A 22,490-nucleotide genomic window follows, 5' to 3' on the forward strand; every position below is an offset into this window, starting at 1 on the left:
TTACAACAATCAGACTTGGAAGCCCAATACCCAGCACTAAACCTTCCAAATCCAAGTCATCCAAGTCCAAGCCCAAAGCAAAGCCCAAGTCCAAGACCAATAATGAAGAATTAATTCAGATTGTAAAATTACTACTGGCCTAAACGAAGTCACAAGATGAAGAAAATGCTCCAGATGAATCAGCCTTATTAGAAGCCTCTACTAGTCATGATCCATATGGTCCACAATTTCAAGATGCTCAGGACCCATATGCCTATAATAGTCATTGGATTCCATATATACATTAGCTCCAATCAATACTCTTACTTTGAGAAAAATTGCTGATAGATATATTGATTCCCTATTAGTCAACTATGCAAACACGTCTCTCCACCGAAAGTAAATGAACAGCAAAAAAAGTCATTATTGACTATTCACTATTCAATCAAAGACAAGTCCAAAACAGTTAAAAGCAAAGACAACTTTCAGTCAATCACCGAAAGCAGCAGACAGCACCCATATGCCTCCATGAGCTACTTTTTGGTCAGATTCCCAATTCACAAGCATCACAGTCATCTACTTCGCCTATAAAAGAGTCTTCCCAGTCAAGAAGAAGGCAGAAAGAAGAAAACTACCTCTCTCACCCTCTTTGTAACCATAAAATTTTAAGTTATTTTGAAATTGTATTTTAAAGTTATGTATTTTGGAGCTATGCTTCCCAATTTCTAATAAATAATTGTAAGTTTTATTTTGCATTCAATAAAATAATATTTTTATTGAGTTTAATAACTAAAATATTATTTTTTTAATCAATTTTAGTTAACGAAAATAGGCAAATTTTTATATTGAAAATAAATCAAAATTTTTAATATTTAAATTGATAAAATTATAAATTTATGATTTATTTTGTGATAATGATCAAATCTTAAGGTTTATTTTAATTTTTTTTTTATTTTTGTAACTGTCTCTAAAAATTGTCACGTACGTAAAATTTTGATGTAATCCTTCTAGTATTTATGTTAAATTTAATGCAAGTAATCTCAGATTTGCTATTATGTTGTGCTTTTGAGAATCTTATGGTGTGCACATTTTTAAGGGGTACATATCACATGCATTCTATTACAAAAAATGTATAATTTTATTATAAAAGTTTATAAAGTCAATCAAAAAATGGGTAAGTTTGTCACAAATTAGCGTAATAAAATATCAAAATTTTGTAATTAATGTTGTAAAAGTTGATGGTTTAGTTACAATATATAATATATATATATATATATATTTGCAAATTTATGATTAGATTACGCATTTTTTTTGTTGTTGATGTTATGAATTTTTTTGATAAATTTACACATTTTGTAGTATGGTGAATTGTATAGCATTTTCCTTATGTTTTACCTACAAAATAATTAGTTTTGACAATCTAGTTGTATAATTTTAGTTTTGGTAAATTACACTCACCCCTAATGAGATTTAAAAAATAATACAAGTAGTTTATATTTTTTTACATAATTAAACTAGTTTACATTAAAGTTTTAATTCACATAATAATTAAGTAATTTTTTTTATCAATAATTCAATTATCGTTTTTCTACTAACATATATATTAATTTTTGTTTATTTAAATATATACGCACTACCTTTGCTTTAATATTACTAAAATAAAAATAAATATAATTATATTAAAATATGAAATTAATTGCATTTTTCTTAAACCTTTGGGAAGGTGAGTGTAATTTACCATAATTTGTTAGGTGAGTGTAATTTACCACAATTTTTTTTAGCACACCTATATATATACACACATGCTAAAAATTACACCTTATAATTTGCAATTGGGACCCGTCTTTGTAATTTGATATATTTTACCAAATAATTTATGGGTCATTATATCATTTTAACTAATCCCACCACTATAGAAAATTGAAAAGATTATAAATGTTATTTTCTTAGAGACCAATCTACCTTTTTCTTTAATTATTTATATTTTTATATTTTTATATACTTTTCATAATGGAATATTTTTTTATTATAAAAGTGAAATCCTTTTATTTTTTTAAAAGTCGTGTTTTTTTAAATGTATTTTATTTTTTATATATATTTTTTAATTTTTAGATTCATTTTCTTTAAATATAGTTTAATTATAACTGAAAATAAAATGGCATTTAAAAAAAATCTACGTCATTTAAAAATTAAATTCTTTTGTTGATTAATATTATGAAATTTTTTATATTTATTATGATTTTTAAATTCATTTTTCTTACACCATATAATTTAATTATGATTAAATTTAAAAATTATAGTAAAAAAAAGTCCCAAAATGTTATTTTAAAAAATAAAATGCATTCATTTTATGATTAAATGTTTAAAAAAAAAAAGGGAAGACTTATGCATGGGTCCTAATAGATGGACTTATTGTCCAATACGTCTTATAATAATTAATTGTATTTTTTCAAACACTATTAAAAAAAGTCACTAATTATTAATTTTTAGCGATAATTTAAAAATTTTATCAAAAAAAAATGTTACTAATTATAAATTTCAGCAATAGTTTAAAAAAATCGTCACAAAAAAATCTCAATAATTTTTAACTTTCAACGACAATTTTAAAAATTCATCACAGAAAAACGTTATTAATTATAAATTTTAGTAATAATTTACAAAAATTATGACAAAAAAGTTACTAATTTCAATTTTTAACGGCACATACAAAAAATTGTCAAAAAAATTATTTTTAGCGATAATTTTATTAGGAGTTATTTTCAATAAGAGTCGATGAGCATTAAATCCAACTATTATGACATATTGATAATTTATCCTAAAAAAATTTCATTATGAAAATTATATAAAAATAGAGACAATTAGAGAAAGAATAGTTTGGCCTCTAACAATAATACACCATTTACACCATTTTTAATTTCCTCTAATAATGAGGTTAATTAAAATGATTTAATTTATCCTTAATAGGTGTTCTTATGACATTTGTTAATGTAAACCCAAAATCATTAATTTATTAAGTCCCGTATTTTTGGGATTGAGGGAATAAAAAATAAAAGAAAAAAAGGGGGATGCACCAATAAATCCTAAATTAATAACTTATGCACTGTTTAGTCCTAAAAGTTTTCTTATAGACTGAAAAGTCCCATTACAATGTTAATAACATCAGATACAATGTTAATAACATCAGAGTCATGTTACAAACATTGGATTTCAAACATCTAATGTTCATCAAATTTCAATAATGTTTGAAAATATAGGATGAAAAACATCTAATGTTCATCAGATTTCAATAAATTTTGAAATTATAGAATGAAACATCAGATCATTTACATCATTCACATCATGTTGATGTAAAAATAGGACTAAATAGAGTATAAGAAAACTTTTAAGACTAAATGGTTCAACGTTTCAAAAACTAGGAATTATGGGTAAATTTTCCAAGAAAAAATTACAATGACGTTGCACCGTGGGCTGCATTCGGGTTTGGGTGGTCCGGATAAGTCAGGCGGCCCGAGAAAGTCAACCTAAACCCCCGCACAGCCCATTTACACACGCTCAGATTTTGGCGGCTGAATGGGCGGCGGCGGTGGTGGTGGGAGTAATAGCAGCAGCAGCGAGGATGACGGAGACGCCGATTGGAGAGCCGCCATAGATTCCGTGGCCGCCACGACCACCGACGGTCTTGCCTCTACCTCCAATGGTTCCACAACGAAATCAACTGGCCACGACGAAGACAATGAAGTAACCAATCACAAACCTCAAAAGCTTAAGCATTACCAGATCAAGGTCACGGAGTTCTTCTTCTTCTTCTTCTTCTTCTTCTTCTTCTTCTTTGTCTTATCATACTTTATTTGTGATTGTTGTTGCCATGTGCATTGTGATACCCATTTTACAAAATGTTATGATAGAGTGTAAGCTGAAACTTTGGGAGGATATGGATATGCCTATTCACTCTGCACCCAGCTTCTACACAAAATGTCTATATGGAAACCCCGCACTTCAGTTAGTCCCAAGCATTCCAATTTCCATTATACTACCAATTTACACTCATTCTAGATGTGATTTCTGCAAGAAAACTTTGTTGCTTTTTATCTACTTGTTTAGGGTTGCGCTGGGAAGGATAAATGCCCTGTCGTGTGATTAGAACAGACTATTAAGATTGAGAGGGAAATCATCGGATTAATTGTTATAGCTGTTTTATGGTCTTGAATTGGGATTTAAATTTGGATGGCTAATGTTAGTTATTTTGCAGTGCTCTCAGTTCTAGCATGTTAGTTATTTGGGCCTGATCTTGCATAAAATCACTGATTGACACTGTACAGTTTTTATTTTTATTTTTTATTTTTTTGGGAGGGGGAGTTGTTCCATGAAAACCACGGTGGTGTAGTTGCCCTTGTTTGATAAATTGCCTAGAAACCTGTTTTTCTTATTCCCTTTGTGAGTTAGCTTGGCAACCTTTCCAAGCTACTCTTTGGCTCTTGTTTTCTTCTGGTTGTGCCTAGTGAAGATGACCCAGTTTTTTCCAATGAAGAGGTATTAGAGTTCTACATTTTTTTGTGTGGGTATAGCATGTGGATTTGAATGGAGCATGCATTAAAGAGGTTTGTTTGTGATGGAAGTCCTTATGATAATGTACTTCATCATGTTTTTAGCGAAACTATTTGCCATTTTCTTAGGAAAAATCGGTTGTTTTATGTGAAAGAAGAATAACAAAACTTGTGCACAGAGTTTAAGAAAATGGCACAAACACAAATATATAAATTACTAGAATGCATAGCAACTCAGATGTCTGTCAGCATGCATATTCCTCTCAACATCTGTCATGCCATATATGGTTTGTGTGTGTGTTTTTATAGGAAATATATATATATATATATATTTAGTTTCTATAATTATCGCTCGTGATGAACCATATGACAGGCACAAAAGCTTTTGGATGACATCTTAGAGAAGACCATAGAAATAGTGCAAGAACCCATTCATGTCCTGGATGATGACCCCATGATTAATGACAATGGAGTTCGACTGTTTAAACATGCTCCCCCTGGGATAGTGTTTGATCACAGAGGTAACTTATCAAACAATTTTGTGTTGTCTTTACTTTATATTAGAAGTTTTGTGGCTATACCATAAAAATGTTGATACCGAGTCCACCTTTAGGGAACAACTAGGTCAATTTTCTCAAGTACAACTGTCAGTCATTCAGTGCTTTCTTAATTTTGTGCCACTTCTATAGGAAGTTACAATGATAGGAGGTGGTTATCTTCTACACTTCCTGCTGTCGTAGTGGTGCCGTTAAATCAAATATGCTGCAAATGATTAATTAAAAATGTGGCAATTGAACACAAATTTTGTCCTGTCATCAAATTTTGCTGCCACTTTGTGAGTTGAAGCACAACCCCCAGAATGGGGCTTCTGTTTCCACAAACAACTTTCTCTTAGTTTATACATCATGTCTCTTCCTAAAGTTGATTTCCCGAACAAAACCTTGTGATTCAACTATTTGTTCAGAAGTTAGATTTCCGAACCATATAGTTTTGTTCGGAAGTTGATATCCAAACCCAAAAAAAAGTGTGAAATGAGATAATGTGATGTGTGGAAGTAGAAGCTCACAAACAGCCTCATGGTCCACCAAATGGCAGTTCTCGTCATGAATGGTCCGGATGCCATTGGACCTATCAAATGTCTACTTACTGGAGAGAATTTTAGAATTGTGAGCCTACTAGCCAGTAGTAAATGTCCTGCCAATCTTGTTAGACTGAATTTAGATTTGAAGCATAAAAAATGAATAAGTTGGTAGTCCTTTGGTGTAAACTTTGTGGGACATTTAGACACCCTCTCTTTCCAAGTTGTATTCAAGCAGTAAAAGTTACATGTATTTTAACAGGTGAACTTCAGCGACCAACAAAAAAACCAAGAATCCTTCCTGGTAGAAAGATTGACGAGAACTCAAAGACGGTTTGCCTTCTCATCTAAGTTTTCTTGATTCCTTATTGCTATTCTCCTGTATTCTGCAGTTGTATCATTCTTGCACTCTGTTTGTTTGGGCAAAAAATGTTTTCTACTGTTAAAAGATGAAAAACATTTTACATACTACAAGTCTTACCAATGCAACCGCACTACCGCCACCCCTGCCAACTCCACCCCACTACTTCCACCTCCACCCTGCTGCCATTGCATTCACCACCCCAACCACCATTAATACAACCACTAGTACATTACGTTAGTTTAAAGGGAGCAACCAAGCATAGGAAAATGTTTTCTACGCAAAAAATTTATGGAAAAAGTTTCCCATAGAAAAATATTTTATGCTAAACAAATGTAGCGTGAATCATATTTAAATTTGCCTAATTGATATGACAATGTCTTGCAGTTCAAAAGTCAACTCCAATCTGTTGCTGTTGATGGGACAGATATAATAGCTGCAGCAAGAGATGCATACCAGAAATCATTAGCTAAACTAGAAGCTAAAGATGCAGCAGCAAAGGCAGCGGCCAAAAGAGAGGAAGAAAGAGTGGCACAACTGAAAAAAATTAGGGGGGAGAGATGGCTACCTTCAATTGCAAGAGAAATGCGGGTAAAATTTAAAGGTTGTTAATATATACTTGGCTGGAATTTTGATGTTCTTGTAGTTGTTTCTCATCCAATAACCCTTCACCAGTTGCCATTGTTTCATCTTTTTGATTGATTGCTGTGCTCCAAACTAGTTGTTAGTTACAGTCATCTGATCCTTAATTCTCTTCTTTTTTTTTTTTGCTTTTTCTTTTTTTCCAGAGTAATGCTAGCGATTTCAAATGTTTTACCAAATGTGTCACATGGTGGGTCCCACACTCATGTGAGACATTTGATAGAAATTTTAGTAAAACTTTTGGATCTCTAGCATTTTTGTTTTTTCCAACAGAAATTCTATCTGTCTCTCTCGTCTTTTTAAAGGAGGCAGAATAGAAACCATGTGGTATGCCAGGAGTAAAGAGAAAATAGGAACCCAGTTATGTGTTCGGAACAGGAAAAATGTATTGTTAACTTAAGAATTTGTTATTTTCACAGGCTTAAACACTGGTATCATTTAGTGTGGATCCACACATTTGTCAGTTAATAAAATTTGAATTTCATAATATATTCCCCTAACTTTTTATTATAACTATTATAGCACGTGTTTTTAATTTTTAAGCTAAATTTACACACAAGTGAAATCATAGAGGGGTACATTTTAGGTCATTGCGTAATGTACGGAATCAAAATACTCTTTGAAGTCTTAGAAATGTTAAGCATTAGCCATTTTAGACTAAATCTTTAGCCGTTTTACTAGTCTCCTTTTGTTTTTACTTTTTCAACAGGCTTATTATTATTATGCTTAGTTAATTTGTCTCATCTCTTCTTGGTTAGCTATATCTGAAGATTCACTTCACACTAGTTAAATATAAAAATAAAAAATAATGTTTTTGTCTCCCTCTTTCTCTCTTTTTGGAGTTTGTAAATTAAAAATATATTTATTGAAATTGACTTGCTAAAATAGAGACTATACTTGGAGTATATGCATTGCAAAAAGTGACTGGTTAAATTAAATAATGTACTTAAATTTTAATATACTTTTGCTAGCTAAACCATAATCAGGTGAGACATTTACATTTTAGATATTTTGACTAGCGTCACATAATAGAGTTCTAACAAGATTGACATTGCGGTAGGTGCTTTGCCTATTGACCGAGCGTCTATTTTTTTATCAGTAATTCGTTAGTTGTATAAATAAAAAAGATAATATCTACGCAATATCGGCTTGAATTCCAGTCATTAACTGCATTTTCTGTAAACCTCTCCAAGCGTCCTGAGAGGTAAGTCTAATTTACCCTCAACTATTTTTAGCACCAAGATACCCTCAACGCTTTTTTTTTTTCCTTCTAAAAATTACACCTCATAAATTGCAGTTAGGATTTGTCTTTGTACTTCCATATATATATTTTATCAAACAACTCACAAAATTAGATGTCAGACTTGGGCAAGGTACTGCAAGACAAAATAGAAAAACAAAAAACCAAACCTACACAGAGGAAGAGAACACGGCTCAGGGAAGAAAAAAAATACTACCTTGCAATGTGAGAGAGCACTGCACAGGATTAGATAGCAGAGAACTGTATTTAACTATACCCCTCTCACTAAGCTGCAAACCTAACCAGCAAAGGGCCATGAATTCAACTATAAATCAATCTATGCTAAATATCCTTTACAAATAAACAAGTGGAGCGGTTACTCTCTGCGCAAAGGAGTTGAAAGAATAAATTCACCAGATAGTTAAATGCACTGAGCGGGTTTGATGGCAGACCTGAATTTCACAAGCATTAGTTTTCTAATTACACTAAATAAGATATAGATACAACTTGAGAAAAGGTGAGAAATTAAACCAGTAAACCATTAGGAGAAAACGTGACAAAAATGGTGAAAAAGCACCATTTGGAGCATTGCTATATTGAGAGTGTTTGTTTCAGCTTTTCAGAGTCAATTTATGGCTTTTAGCTTTGAAAAAGTTATTTTGGACTGTTTGGTTAAACTTATTTCAAACAGCTTCTGATTCTAACAGTTTAAACTCAAAAAAGCTGATTCTGAGAAGCTGCTCACCCCTTGCTTCTGATTATCAACTTCTGCTATGGACATGCTAATTTATGTTTATACTCTTAAATTTTTTTATTTTTTATTTTTTTAAAAATAGAAAAAGACTCAAATAGACTATACATTATTATTATTATATTTTATGAGAAATGTTAGACAAACAAAAAATAAAAATTAATTGAAAAAACTATTTCGCAGCTTATTTAACAAACACTGCTCAGCAACTTAAATCTATAATCCAACAGTTACACCAAACAAATTAACAACTTCTGAATTAAGGCATAATTTATAATCTGTTAAGTTATAATTTATAAGCTGTTTTTAACAGTTATACCAAACGGGGCCATTATGTTTGGATTAAGTAAAATTTCAAAACATTGGACATCTGAAAATAGATATTGGGATGGATGAAAGGTCTTTTAATAGCTGGGATATTGTGAGCCAGTTTGCTGGCTTTTTTGACATTATTCTCTCGTATCCTCACCCAAGTGTAGAGTGCCCAACATGAGTATTCCATACATTTAGCAGAGTCCACGTAACCTAAATCTAATGTGTTAGAGCATCTCCAATAGTTATTATTATATTGTCATTATTATTGCTATAATTTGACAATAAATAGTACTATTTTGTCAAATTATAGCAATGGTGCTCCAATAGTCATTTGTTATTTTGGCAAATTTCAACCAACTTTCCCTTCAAATTTGTAGGTGTTGTTTGGATATAGGTTTTTTTATGACTTTATTTTTGTTTATTTTTTGTCTTTTGTGACTTTTTTTTAACTGTTTGTAAAAAAGATTATATATTTATATTATTCCCGACTAGACAAATACAAAAAATGAAAAAAAAAATTGAAAAATTAGAAAAAAAAATATATATATAATTCACCCCACCAAAAAACATATCACTAAATATTTAATAAAATTTTTTAACTACATATAAAAAATAAACCATCACCAATTATCCACCAACAATCATCCATCACTTACTCAACATTCATTCAGCAACAATCACTCACCAACAACCATCAATTGTAGAAAATACTCAAAAATAAAATTAAAAAAAATGAAATTTCATTATAAAATAATAAAAAAATGACATTGCAAATAAAGACAAATAATTACATTAAAAAATAAATGACATTACAAAAAAAATATATTATCCTGTAATTATTCATCAGGAGGCATGGAAAAATAGTAATTTGGACTGTTGACATTTGAGGACCACTTGGTGAAAATCTCATTTTTTCGCATTGTGTAATACGCTTTTGCTTGAGGGTCTAAATGAGAAATGTCCGTAGTCATTATCTCATATTCTTATTTTCTGATCTTAAGTTCTTTCATCTCCTGCAGTGCTTGAATTCTTTTTTCTTCTCTTTCATCTTTTTTCTTTTCCTTCTCAGCAAGGTATTGGTTAAATGTCTCCAATTGTGTACTCATTTTTTGGACTTCCGCTTCAATGACTTGAGAGACAACTAGTAAAAGGGAAAGAGAGAAAGAGAGGGATATGATAGATTGTAGGAAATAGTCATCATTGTTGTACTACTTTTATTTTTTTATAAATATATGGGAAAATTACCAGAAAATCTTATTTCAGATTCTTTTATACCAATCAGTCCATGCTTTTTATTTTTATTGTATTAAATCCTAAAGTTTACACTTTTAGACCCAAAGGTTCTGTTTTCAATTTTATTATATTTTTTTTGACCATTTTACCCTTATATATATAGTTGCTTGTTTGAATATCATTTTTGGGAAGTTAGCGATCTGCGTTTGGATTCCGGATTCTTTGCAATTTCTGATTTCTCTTTGGCATTTGTGATTTGCGATTTGCTAGTTTCTGAAGTTATAGATTGGGCACGATTTTGCGATTATTGAAGCTCTAGGTTTTGCATGTTTTCGATTTGCGATTTGCGATTTTGTGTGGTTTTCAGTCGATATTCTGGAGAAGGTTAGTTTTTGTTTGAGATTGCTGTTGTGATTTGTTCTGTTCTTCATTGTTCTTCGTCGTTCTTCATCGTTTATCATTAATTGATTACGGTGATGTTTATGTCATGCGATTAGTGATTGATTCATTGTTGTGATGAAATTATTGTGTTCATGTGAAATTTTGAATGATGAAGTTTTGTTGCATCAGTATTTGAACAAGCTATTGTTAAGAATTTAGTGAATTGAAATTTTGAATGATGAAGTTTTGTCACATCAGTGTATGTACAAGTTGTTGTTAAGCATTTAGTGAACTGGAATTTTGAATGTTGAAGTTTTGTTGCATCAGTGTTTGAACAAGCTGTTGTTAAGCATTTAGTGAACTGGATGGTCACGCTATCAGTATATGAATTTTATAATTAAAATTGTATGTATATGTGTATACTGTGAGCTTAGAATTTGTTGTATGTGGTGTGTATGATGATAAATGTAAGGCTTATGATTGTTTGTTGAGGTGGTAGAGTTTTTTTTTATATGATGTGAATATTTGAACTATTTAAAAATCCTGATACATTTCATTGTGTTAGCAAATCTTCACACATATGAATGTGATTGAATATTCAAATTATTTTATGTACTATTGATGATTTTGCAGTGTGATACATGACAAATGGATTTTTTCAAGTTGTTGTTGTGCTGCTATGGGTCAAACATGTTTGTGATAAATGTGGTACAATCATTTTCCTTTGACCAGTTAGTGAAATATGTGTGTAACAAATGGTGTGATTTGCTTGCTGATTCAATCACTATGTTTTACTGATTGTTGGGGCATAAGAATTGTCATTTGGATAACAATGAGGAATTGCAAAACATGTTATTGCTTAGTAAATCAATTGGAATTGAACGAATTGATGTTGTTGTTGACCAAAAATTGGGCACTGATAGACGTAGTAGTTTAGCAAATCCATGCGTTAAAGATGAGGATTAAACAAATTTGCTTCGTTGATATTGTGCGCACAGTGAGAAGGTTTTGTTGTCTTCAGTTTGGGCAAATGGTATTACGCATGTTGGTCAATGTTTTACAAGAGGAACATTTGAGTTTCGTACTGTTTTATGCAAATATGCAGTGCAATGTCGGTTTAAATTCAAATATTTGAAGAACGATTTAGAACGAATTACTGTTGTTTGCTCACATAGAGATGATAGGGATGTTTGTGGTCTGTGTATGCTAGAGCCCAAAGAGCAAACCAATTTTTCTATCTTAAGAGATGGACTAAGATACCAATTTTTCAAAAAATCCAAGGCTCAACTTTGATTTGGTGTCAAATGTTGTATCTGAGCGTGTTAGGGACAGACCACTAACGCGCCCCACTAATGTGGCATATACTTTCAAGGCAGACTATGGACTTGATATCAGCTACCATGCAGTATGGTTAGGTGTTGAGAAAGCGAGAGAGGCTATGCATGGTGATTACTTAACATCGTTTGACCAACCGAGATGGTACGGTGATGATGTTCAACATTATAATCCTGGAAGTCATATCAATATTGACTATGATTTGAAGACTAGTCAGTTTAAAAGGTTTTTTTGTAGCATTCGCTGCGTGTATAAATGGCTTCAAATATTGTCACCCTTTGCTTTTTCTTGATGGAACATTTCTAAAAGGGAGATACAAAGGGCAGTTGCTTGCAGCGACAACTAAAGACGATAACCAATGTTTGTTTAGCTTTTTGATGTGAAGTTTTACATTTGTTTACTTTTTGTGTGTCAATTGTGACTATTAACATTGGTTTTGTTTTTAGGATTGTTTCCAGTAGCCTTTGCAATTGTTGATTCGAAGAGTGAATCGAATTGGTCATGGTTTCTATATGAATTGTCAAAAGTAATTACTGATGATAGATGCATGACATTTGTATCCGATCGTAATGTAGGGCTTTTGGAAGCAATGCCAAAGGCATTCCCATCAGCATATCGTGGATGGTGTTTACAACACCTACAGAATAATTTTAGGAACAAGTTGAAGGCATGTAGAATGGTTTCAAGGAACACTTTAATAAGGAGGTTGGGTGATTGTGCATATGAACCTACTGTGATAGGTTTTCATGCATTACTAGAAGAGTTGAAGAGTGAGGGGAAGCAACGAGCATATAACTTCTTGTCAGGGTTGGAACCTAAACATTGGGCACATGCTTACTTTAAGTAAAGTGTGTACAATTGTGTGTTTCATGGAATATAATGATGGTTATATGTACATTGTTTATATTTTTGTATTGTTGTAACAATGTGAAATGTCACATATGGTATTAAAATGTGACAATTTTGTTGTCATGTATTAGGGGACAGCGATATGGTGAGATGACATCTAATGCTGCTGAATCATTCAAAAACTGGATTAAAGAACCACGAAATCTTCCAATAACAAAATTGGTTAATACTGTCTAGAATCAAATAATGTGTCAAATGTCAGAGCGAAGGGGTATTGCAAACAAGTGGAATTGAATTATTTGTCCTACCTTTAAGACTAACCTCCAAGATTCGTTCAATACTAATAGGTCATGGAATGTGAGTAGAGCTAATGATGATGTGTTCGAGGTGCATTCGTTTCCATCAGTTACAGTTGATCTTGGACGCCGTGTTTGTTCTTATTACCAGTGGCAAGTAAATGGATTTCCTTGTGAACATGTTGTTGCAGCTATCCAAAGGAGTGCATATAATCTTAATGATTGTGTTGAAAAATATTTTCATGTAGAGAATTATAGGGAAGCATATGCAGCGGCTATTTTCCCAATACCATATGTAGAGAAACCAGCTTTTTCCTCTAGTGATTTCATTATATTACCTCCAATTCTAAAACGGCCAGCTGGTAGGCCGAGAAAGAGTAGAATATCATCTCAAGGGAAAAAAGTAAGTCAAATCAGGTGTGGCAGATATGGAAAGCTGGGCAGGCACAATCAAAAGTCGTGTAAAGAGCCAATACAGAGTTATATTGGTTGATGTGTTGGTGAACATTGTGAATTTCACATTCAATTTTGAACATTTACAATACTTTTTTTTTTTTTGTTTTAGATAAATAAGATACCATTGTGAATGTTACATATATTTGCATTGGATACACATTTTATTAGTTGATTCATTGGTGTACTTGTTTTGCATTCATTCATTCTATGGAATTTGTCATTTTGTAGTTTTTTTTTTTTTTTTTTGATTTTGTTTATATATGAAATAGTTTGTTTATCAGTTTTATCAAATAAAATGTTATCTTGTTACATATATACACAATATGTGTTGATGGGTGGAATATGATATATGTTTTTGAACAGATTTGAGGTGTGGTGCTAAGAGTAGGACAATGATTTAAGTACTTGGATTATTGTTTTGTTAATGGATTTTATTAGTGGACTTGGTGGATAATTTCATATGATAAGAATAATCAATTTTTATGGATTTTAGTATTATGATAATTAAAGATTTAATTGGAGTATTTTACATTGTTGGTTATGTGTTGGACTCTTAGCCTTGCATGCTCACTTAAATGAGTGTGCAGCGTTGTCACGGAGCTTGGGGCGTGACAATTTTGTGGTATCAGAGCCAGGTTGTAATTTTAAAGGCTAGTATAGAATAGTGGTGAGATTGGGTAGATGTAGGATTGGGAACGCTTATAATTTGATATAATGTTAATTTTATTTACATGTTATAGGGACTTAAGAATAGAATAAGATGTGGTTTTATTATTGATGCATTTAGGTTGCAATGGAACATGAGGAGACATTGGAAAATATGGCTAGGAATACACGCCAAGGTCAAACGAATCAACGGACTGGTAATAACAATCGGCGAGGGAATGTGACTAATATTGGTAGTGGTTCTCAAGCAGTCAGAGAAAACTAGGAGCAAGAGTTGGGACAACAAGAACAAGCTGCAATCTCTAATCCAATTGGAATGGTTCAAGTGCTTCAGACTTTGGCCGGGGTGGTGCAACAACAAACCACCATAGGGAATAGCTTGACTAGACTTATGGAGCAACAACAACGGATGCAGCCAGGTGTTGGGCCACAACCGAGGCCACGTTGTAACATTACTGAGTTTAAAAAGATAGTCTTGGCATTTGACGGAGCCACAGACCCTTTGGAGGCTGAAAAATGGTTAACAAAAATGGAAAAATTGTTTCCTGTTTTTGAGTGTACAGATGATCATAAGGTGACCTATGCTACGTTTATGCTACAAGGGATAGCTAACGATTGGTGGCAGATGGATAAACACATACATGAGCATGATGCCAACCCCTATACATAGGAAAGGTTTAAGAATGCATTCAATGAGAAATACTTCCCTAGGAGTGTTCGTCTACAAAAACAGAGGGAATTTTCGAAGTTAAAGCAAGGGAATAAGATGGTTGCATAATATGAAGCCGAGTTTACAAAGTTGTCTAAGTTTGCATCAACATTTGAAGCAGACGAGGATAGCAAACCACGAAAGTTCGAAGGTGGGCTTAGAACGAACATTATGCAACAAGTGGTTCCTTTCGAGTTACCTACTTTTGGAGTAGTGTTGAATAAGGCATTGTTGGTTGAGAGTGGCCTTAGTAGAGCCCAAGAAGAGAAAGAAGAGAATTATAAGAAGAGATCTAGTTCTACCAACTTTCAAACTAACAACAGTTCGAAAGGCAATGCTAAGAGACAAAACACTTCTTCAGTTGGGAGTTGGGGAAGTCGAACTAAGGGTGGTAGTGTTGACAAGCAGAATGATCGGGTATAGTGCACTAGATGTAATGGATTCCATCGGGATAGTGAGTGTCGTTGGAATACTAGGGCTTGTTTCTCTTGCGGGCGATAGGGGCACAGAATAGCTGATTGCTCTAACCGAAAGAGGCATGAGACTGAACAAAAAGCATGGACAAATAAAGGAACATCAACAGACAGAGAGTTTTTAGGAAATCAAAAGAAAAATGGGGGTCATAAGCCAAAGACTCAGGTCGAGTGTACGTACTCACGCAACAAGATGTTCAGACTTCCAACACGGTGGTGTCAGGTACTGTTTTAGTGTCTTCTGTTTATGCACATGTGTTATTTGATTCTGGCACTACAAATTCATTTGTGTCTATGGGATTTGTTGAGAAACATGGATGGAAATGTGTCTCTTAAGAGATCGACTTATGTGTTGAAACCCCGGTAGGAGGTGTTATGGTTGCTGACTTAATTTGCAAATCTCGTGTGGTTAGTATAAATGACAGGAAATTGCTTGTAGACTTAACTGTTTTAGATATGTGGAACTTTGACATAATTCTTGGAATGGATTGGTTGGCAAGCAATTATGCTTCGGTTGATTGTCGAGGCAAAAGGGTAGTATTTCAGATTTCTAATCAACTAAATTTTGTTTTGTTGGTAGTGGAGTTAACACTCATCTTCTGGTAATCTCAGCTTTGCAAGCTAGATGGTTGTTAAGGAATGGTTGCGAGGGTTATTTAGCTTCTGTGAGAGATACTCGTGAGACTGAATTAAAGTTAGAGGATATTCTAGTTGTGAAGGAATTTTCCGATGTTTTTCCTGAAGAGTTACCGGGGTTGCCACTAGATAGAGAGATTGAGTTTGCCATTGAATTGATACCCGGCATGGGTCCTATCTCCAAGGCTCCGTATTGGATGGCCCCAGCAGAGTTAAAAGAGTTGAAGGAACAATTACAAGAGTTACTAGATAAGAGCTTTATTCGGCCTAGTGTTTCTCCTTGGGGTGCGCCTGTTTTATTTGTGAAAAAGAATGATGGTAGTTTTCTCCTTTGCATTGATTATCGAGAGTTGAACAAGGTGACAATTCGAAATAAATATCCTTTGCCTAGGATAGATGACTTATTTGATCAGTTGCAAGGAGCACAAGGCTTTTCTAAGATTGACCTTCGTTCTGGCTATCACCAGTTGAAGGTTAAGGCGGAAGATATACCTAAGACAGCCTTCCGAACTAGGTATGGGCATTATGAATTTTTAGTGATGCCGTTTGGGTTGACCAATGCGCCTGCAGTTTTTATGGATTTAATGAATAGAGTATTTAAACCCTACTTAGATCAGTTTGTGGTAGTTTTTATTGATGACATTCTTGTGTACTCGAAGAGTAAAGAGTAGCACGAAGAACATCTGAGAATAGTGTTACAGATATTAAGGGAGAATAAATTATTTGCTAAATTAAAGAAGTGTGAATTTTGGCTGGAGAGTGTATCATTTTTGGGTCATGTGATATCTAGAGATGGGGTGTCTGTTGACCCCAAGAAAGTGGAGGCTGTGGTAGAGTGGAATAGGCCTACTAGTGTCACTGAAATTCGTAGCTTCTTGGGTTTAGCAGGTTATTATAGAAGGTTTGTTGAGGGATTTTCCCGAATTTCTATGCCTTTGACTCGTTTAACACAAAAAGGGGTTAAATTTGAATGGTCTGATGATTGTGAGAAGAGTTTCCAGGATCTAAAGAGCCGATTGGTGTCTGCTCCAGTACTTATAGTTCCATCCGAAGATGAAGGTTTTACCATCTATAGTGATGCATTGAAGATGGGCTTGGGTTGTGTCCTGATGCAGAATGATAAGGTAGTGGCATATGCGTCTAGGCAGTTAAAGCCATATGAGCAGAATTATCCTACGCATGATTTGGAGTTGGCTGCGGTGGTGTTTGTATTGAAAATCTGGAGGCACTACCTGTATGGGGTAAAATGTGAGATATTCATTGATCATAAAAGTTTGAAGTATATTTTTACTCAAAAAGAATTGAATATGAGGCAAAGGCGATGGTTGGAGCTATTAAAGGACTATGATTTGACTATCAATTATCATCCAGGAAAAGCCAATGCAATGGCGGATGCCTTGAGTAGAAAGACCCCAAGTAATTTGGCTACCTTGATCACTGACCAAAAGAATATCTTAGAGGACTTGCGAAGGTTGAATATTGAGATTAGATGGCACAACCATGGAGTGCAGTTGGCAAACCTTAGGGTTCAACCCACGTTGATTGATAGAATTAAAGATGCTCAAGGAAGAGATCCTCAGTTGCAAAAACTTAAGGTTGAAATGGAAATAGGGCTTCAAATGGAATTTTGTATGCATAAAGATGGAACCTTGAGATTTGGAGAGAGGTTGTGTGTGCCTAATGATTCAGAGCTCAAGAGAGAAATCCTGAGAGAAGCTCACAGTTCAAGATATACTGTACATCCAGGGAGCACTAAAATGCATAAAGACTTGAAGAGGAACTTTTGGTGGAATAATATGAAGAGGGAAATTGCTCAGTATGTTGCTCAATGTTTGGTATGTCAACAAGTGAAAGTTCAACATCAGATACCTACAGGTAAGTTACAACCTCTTCCTATTCCCGAGTGGAAGTGGGAACATATTACCATGGATTTTGTGACAGGGTTGACTAGGACCCAAGGTGGTAACAATGCTATTTGGGTTATCGTTGATCGATTGACCAAATCCACTCACTTTGTAGCTTTTAAAGTAGGGTTCTCCTTAGAAAGGTTCGCAAAATTGTATATCAAGGAGATTGTGAAGTTACATGGTATTCCGGTGACCATAGTGTTTGATAGAGATAGCAGATTTGTATCTATGTTTTGGAGGAGTTTGCATACAGCTTTGGGTACTAGTTTGAATTTTAGCACGGCCTTTCATCCTCAAATTGATGGACAGTCAGAGAGAACTATTCAGACTCTTGAAGACATGTTGAGGGCTTGTGTTATTGATCTTGGAGGTTCTTGGGATAAGCATTTGGCCTTAGTGGAATTCTCTTATAATAACAGTTATCATGCGAGCATTCATATGGCACCATATTAGGCTTTATATGGACGGAAGTGTAGATCACGTATTTGTTGGGATGATGTAGGCGAAAGGAAGCTGTTAGGGCCTGAGATTGTGCAACAAACAGTTGACAAGATCAATCTTATTAGAGAGCGAATTCGCATTGCACTGAGTAGACAGAAAAGTTATGCAGATAATAGGAGACGCAATTTGGTGTTTGGGGTTGGAGACCAGGTTTTCCTTAAGGTGTCTCCTATGAAAGGAGTAATGAGGTTTTGGTGTTCGGGGTCAATTGAGTCCTAGATTTGTTGGACCATTTGAGGTTTTAGATCGAGTTGGAGAGGTAGCTTACAGACTTGCCCTATCATCTTCACTAGCTGGAGTTCATAATGTTTTTCATGTCTCAATGTTAAGGAAGTATATACCGGATCCTAGTCATGTGATTGATCATGCACTGTTGCAGTTTAAGGAAAATTTGATCTATGAGGAACACCCTATACGAATTGTTGATAGGAAGGAACAGGTTTTGAGGCGTCGAGTCATCCACTATGTTAAGGTTCAATGGAGCAATCACTCAGAAAGAGAAGCAACTTGGGAACTCGAGGATGAAATGAAACTAAAGTATCCACAACTTTTTGAGACTCCAGGTATGTCAAATTTCGAGGACGAAATTTCTTTTAAGGGGAGAAGAATGTAAAACCCAAGTTATTTATAGAATTATTTTGGATAGATTAATAATTAAAATAAATTTGTGGGTAATTTAGTAATCTTAAGAATTAGGTTTTCAACTCTTTAAAAAAAAAAAAAAGGAAAGAAGGGAAAAGGTTTTATATTATTTTGCTATCAATTGTGCTGAGGATTGGCTGGAAGTGGCGGTGGGAAATTGAGGGGAGCATTCTTGATGCTCATTGATCAAGGTACTTTTCTTTTACACTATTGTTTATTATATGTAATAGATCAATAGGCAGAGAAAAGGGATGGAAAAGAAATCCTGTGGGGACGCATAATGGATGTAAGGTTCAACATGTATAGTGCTTCGTGTAGGTTGATGATGAGAGTGCTTGTGTGGGTGTAGTTTTGACAATAGAGTTGGGTAGTTTAGATAAGGTGTGTTTGGCTATTAATTTGGAGAAATGATTTGGAATTTCTTGAGCTTTTCATACATATATAGTGGGTTTTGTGGATGTGTGAAAGACACAAAAATATTAATTTATTTGAGGTTCTAATTATTAGGTTTGTGTGATTAAAGTGGTGAAGCTGAGTGTTTGGAGCTGGTGTTGGAATATTATTTTAGCTGTTTGAGGTAAGTAACCCTCTATCACTGTTGGTTTATTTTTATTTATATCGAATCGTTTAAAATCATAAATATTTATTTATAGCCTGGGTCAAGTATAAAACAATATCGAATATTATTATAAAAATTATTTGAATATTTGGTGAAACTATTCTGAAAATTGTACTAAACGTTTATTCTGAAAATATCGAATGTTTTATTTAAAAGTTGTGTATTGTTTGAATTTTGAACATCACTCTAATCTGACTATGATTTGGACCCTAGCCAATGGGAGTTATTTATTGGCACAGAAACTAGTTTCTTTTGGGGCTTTACCACCGGCCTATGTGTGGTTCTGGGTCTTGTCACGGGCTAAGTAACCGTAGTCATTAAGACTTGGGTTTTGTAAATCAAATCATTGAACCATCTGAATATCGAACCATCGATTTGAACAACGAATTACTTTGAATTATCTTGTTGGCTTTTCATTTAAAATGTATTGTACATTGTTTATTTTTAGCTATGAAACCATCTTACAAATAATTGTTCATTTATTGAACTGTAGAAAAAATTATATTTGTTGGTTATCGATTTATTTATTTATTTATTGTATACTTGATCCAGCTAGCAGTGATGGTTGGTTATTTACTGGGCTATCTAGCTTACCCTTATTTTTTTTCAGATTCTGAAGAGTAGAGCTGCGCGGGATTTTTACATGTGGGAGTGTCGAGAGTAGGACTATGATTTAAGTACTTGGATTATTGTTTTGTTAATGGATTTTATTAGTGGACTTGGTGGATAATTTCATATGATAAGAATAATCAATTTTTATGGATTTTAGCATTATGATAATTAAGGATTTAATTGGAGTATTTTACATTGTTGGTTATGTGTTGGACTCTTAGCCTTGTATGCTCACTTAAATGAGTGTCACGGAGCTTGGGGCGTGACAGTGGCAGATGTAGAAAGATGGGCAGCCATAATTAAAGTTGTGTAAAGATCAAATGTAGAGTTCTATTGGTTCATGTATTGGATATCGTTGTGAATATTATGTTGACTTGTGAATATTTATAGTGCACAACTTGTTTTAGATAAATAACATACTGTTGTGAATGTTGCATACATTTGCATTAGTAAACAATTTAGTAGTTTATGTGTGGATGTACTTGTTGGTGCAAGCTTTTTAATGTAAATTTTCACATTTTATACAATTTGTCAATAAAAATGTGATTTGTTCTATGAAATTTGTAATTTTGTAGTTTCTTTACATTTTCTTTGTTTTATTGAAATAGTTTGTTTTGATTTTTTACAAAATAAAATGTAGAAAAGTTACATATATCCCCAATATGTGTTGACAGGGTGAACATATGATATACATATGTGAACTTTCACATTATGTTGTACTTAACAAACACGTATTATGACTAATAACACTCATACACCATGAATAAGACCAAGAAAGAACATTTCATATTAAAAGTAAATTTCTTGGTAAACAAAATGTATATAGCTATTCATATCAACAGCTTTGTGAAATCATTGTTTACTAACTAACAATACCCAAGTTCACATGTTAGTGACTGGTATATCATATACAAAACATATTGTACTTAGACAAAACCTGATGTTAACATTGTGTTATCAATACATCAAAAGAAAATGGTAGGGTGTGAAAATATGAAGTTTAGTTCTTAGATGCATCCTCCTTGGTGTCAATAACAAAACTTGCATGATTTGTTCTTTCAGGATCATTCAGGAATGCTTCAACTAACACAGCTCTCATAGCAAACCAAGCTTCCTTGTCTAGCACAGGTTCAATCGGTTCATGAAGGGCATGTTGCCTCATTATGTAGCAAAGTGCAACTCCGCAATTAAGACTACAGGAGAAAAAAAAAAAGAAAAAAAAGAGAAAAGAAAAGAAAAAAAGAATCAATACTTTCTTATATTCACATTGGTTGTAGCTACTATGTCAATGAGAATATTAATTGTAAATACTCACGAATTTGGATCTTGTTGAGGGCATGCATCAACTGATTGCAATGGCTTGAAAAAGTCAGAGGGTGTTAATGTATCTGCCATATCCAATGTGGAGAGCAATTTCTGAATATGTGATTCGATATATGTTTTTTGTGATTGTGAATATGATTAGATGTGCAGAATAGATAATATTTTAACTACGTTGTTGTGTAACTCAACATGTACATTTTTTCATATTATAGAATAAAATATTGAAATTACCACTATACTTGCTTGAGCTAGGTGTATGTCTTCAAAACCATCTCCGGGCCTCATTGAATTGTAGTGCTTTCACACTTCATCATCCATGTCACTCACTACTATGGTCCAATGATACTTAAAGTGCAGTGGAAAGTGCAGATATCAGTACTGATTTGCATGTTTGATGTGAGGATCAATGAACTTGGTTTGTAGTTCTGCGTTTTCATGTTTAATCATGCTCTGTAAACAGTAATAGCACTTTATGAGTATTGAGTTTTATAAACAAGGGATCAAACTTGTTTTTAATTCAGGATAAAATAAAATAAACTAAAATAACAAATTATACCAAACACAAGCTATTGAAAAAGAATGATTTGTCAAATTGTTGTGAATCTGTCATCATTGATTCCTGCTTGTTTCTTAAAATTTCTGCATATGCATCTATGTCCTATATATATTGAATGTTAATGTGATTATGATGTGAATGTTAATATATATAACCTTGAATGCATAATGTACAAAGCACAATACATTGTTTGTTATGGAATTGTCTTGAGTTATTTACTCAAGATCATCATAGAAAACATATGTCTCCTTGGTGGTTTCTTGCCAAACAGTTAACCTACATTTAGAATTTAGATATTGTCACACCCCAAATCCGGGCATGACCGGCCATGGCCCACAGGGACTTAGCCCAAGGCACACGTAAGCCTAAACATGAACCCAAAACCA

General features: G+C 33.5%; 1 protein-coding gene across 3 annotated transcripts; it reads left to right on the plus strand.

Moving 5' to 3' along the window:
- Positions 1-3,456: 3,456 nt before the first annotated feature.
- On the plus strand, positions 3,457-21,784 carry LOC114290909 (uncharacterized). 3 transcript variants are annotated; one of them, XM_082894796.1, is made up of 5 exons: positions 3,457-3,762; positions 4,897-5,044; positions 5,864-5,934; positions 6,350-6,566; positions 21,288-21,784. In XM_082894796.1, the coding sequence occupies exons 1-5, from the start codon at positions 3,550-3,552 to the stop codon at positions 21,368-21,370; spliced, it is 732 nt and encodes a 243-aa protein (XP_082750922.1). In that variant the 5' UTR covers positions 3,457-3,549; the 3' UTR covers positions 21,371-21,784. The 3 variants fall into 3 exon arrangements, with proteins under 3 accessions (XP_082750922.1, XP_082750923.1, XP_082750925.1); XM_082894797.1 differs by lacking the exon at positions 21,288-21,784 and adding an exon at positions 20,224-20,390; XM_082894799.1 differs by lacking the exon at positions 21,288-21,784 and adding an exon at positions 6,751-7,093.
- The last annotated feature ends 706 nt before the right edge of the window (positions 21,785-22,490 follow it).

The sequence above is a fragment of the Camellia sinensis genome, chromosome 1, assembly GCF_055761805.1.
Source record: "Camellia sinensis isolate YWXY chromosome 1, ASM5576180v1, whole genome shotgun sequence".
Lineage (NCBI taxonomy): Eukaryota > Viridiplantae > Streptophyta > Magnoliopsida > Ericales > Theaceae > Camellia > Camellia sinensis.

Bases quoted from the DNA above. Each gene is read 5' to 3' on its own strand.
- LOC114290909 (XM_082894796.1), top strand. From the start codon at position 3,550: ATGGGCGGCGGCGGTGGTGGTGGGAGTAATAGCAGCAGCAGCGAGGAT. The intron at 5,935-6,349 runs GTTTGCCTTCTC...AATGTCTTGCAG, and splicing joins TTGACGAGAACTCAAAGACG to TTCAAAAGTCAACTCCAATC. The intron at 6,567-21,287 runs GTTGTTAATATA...TTGTTCTTTCAG, and splicing joins AATGCGGGTAAAATTTAAAG to GATCATTCAGGAATGCTTCA.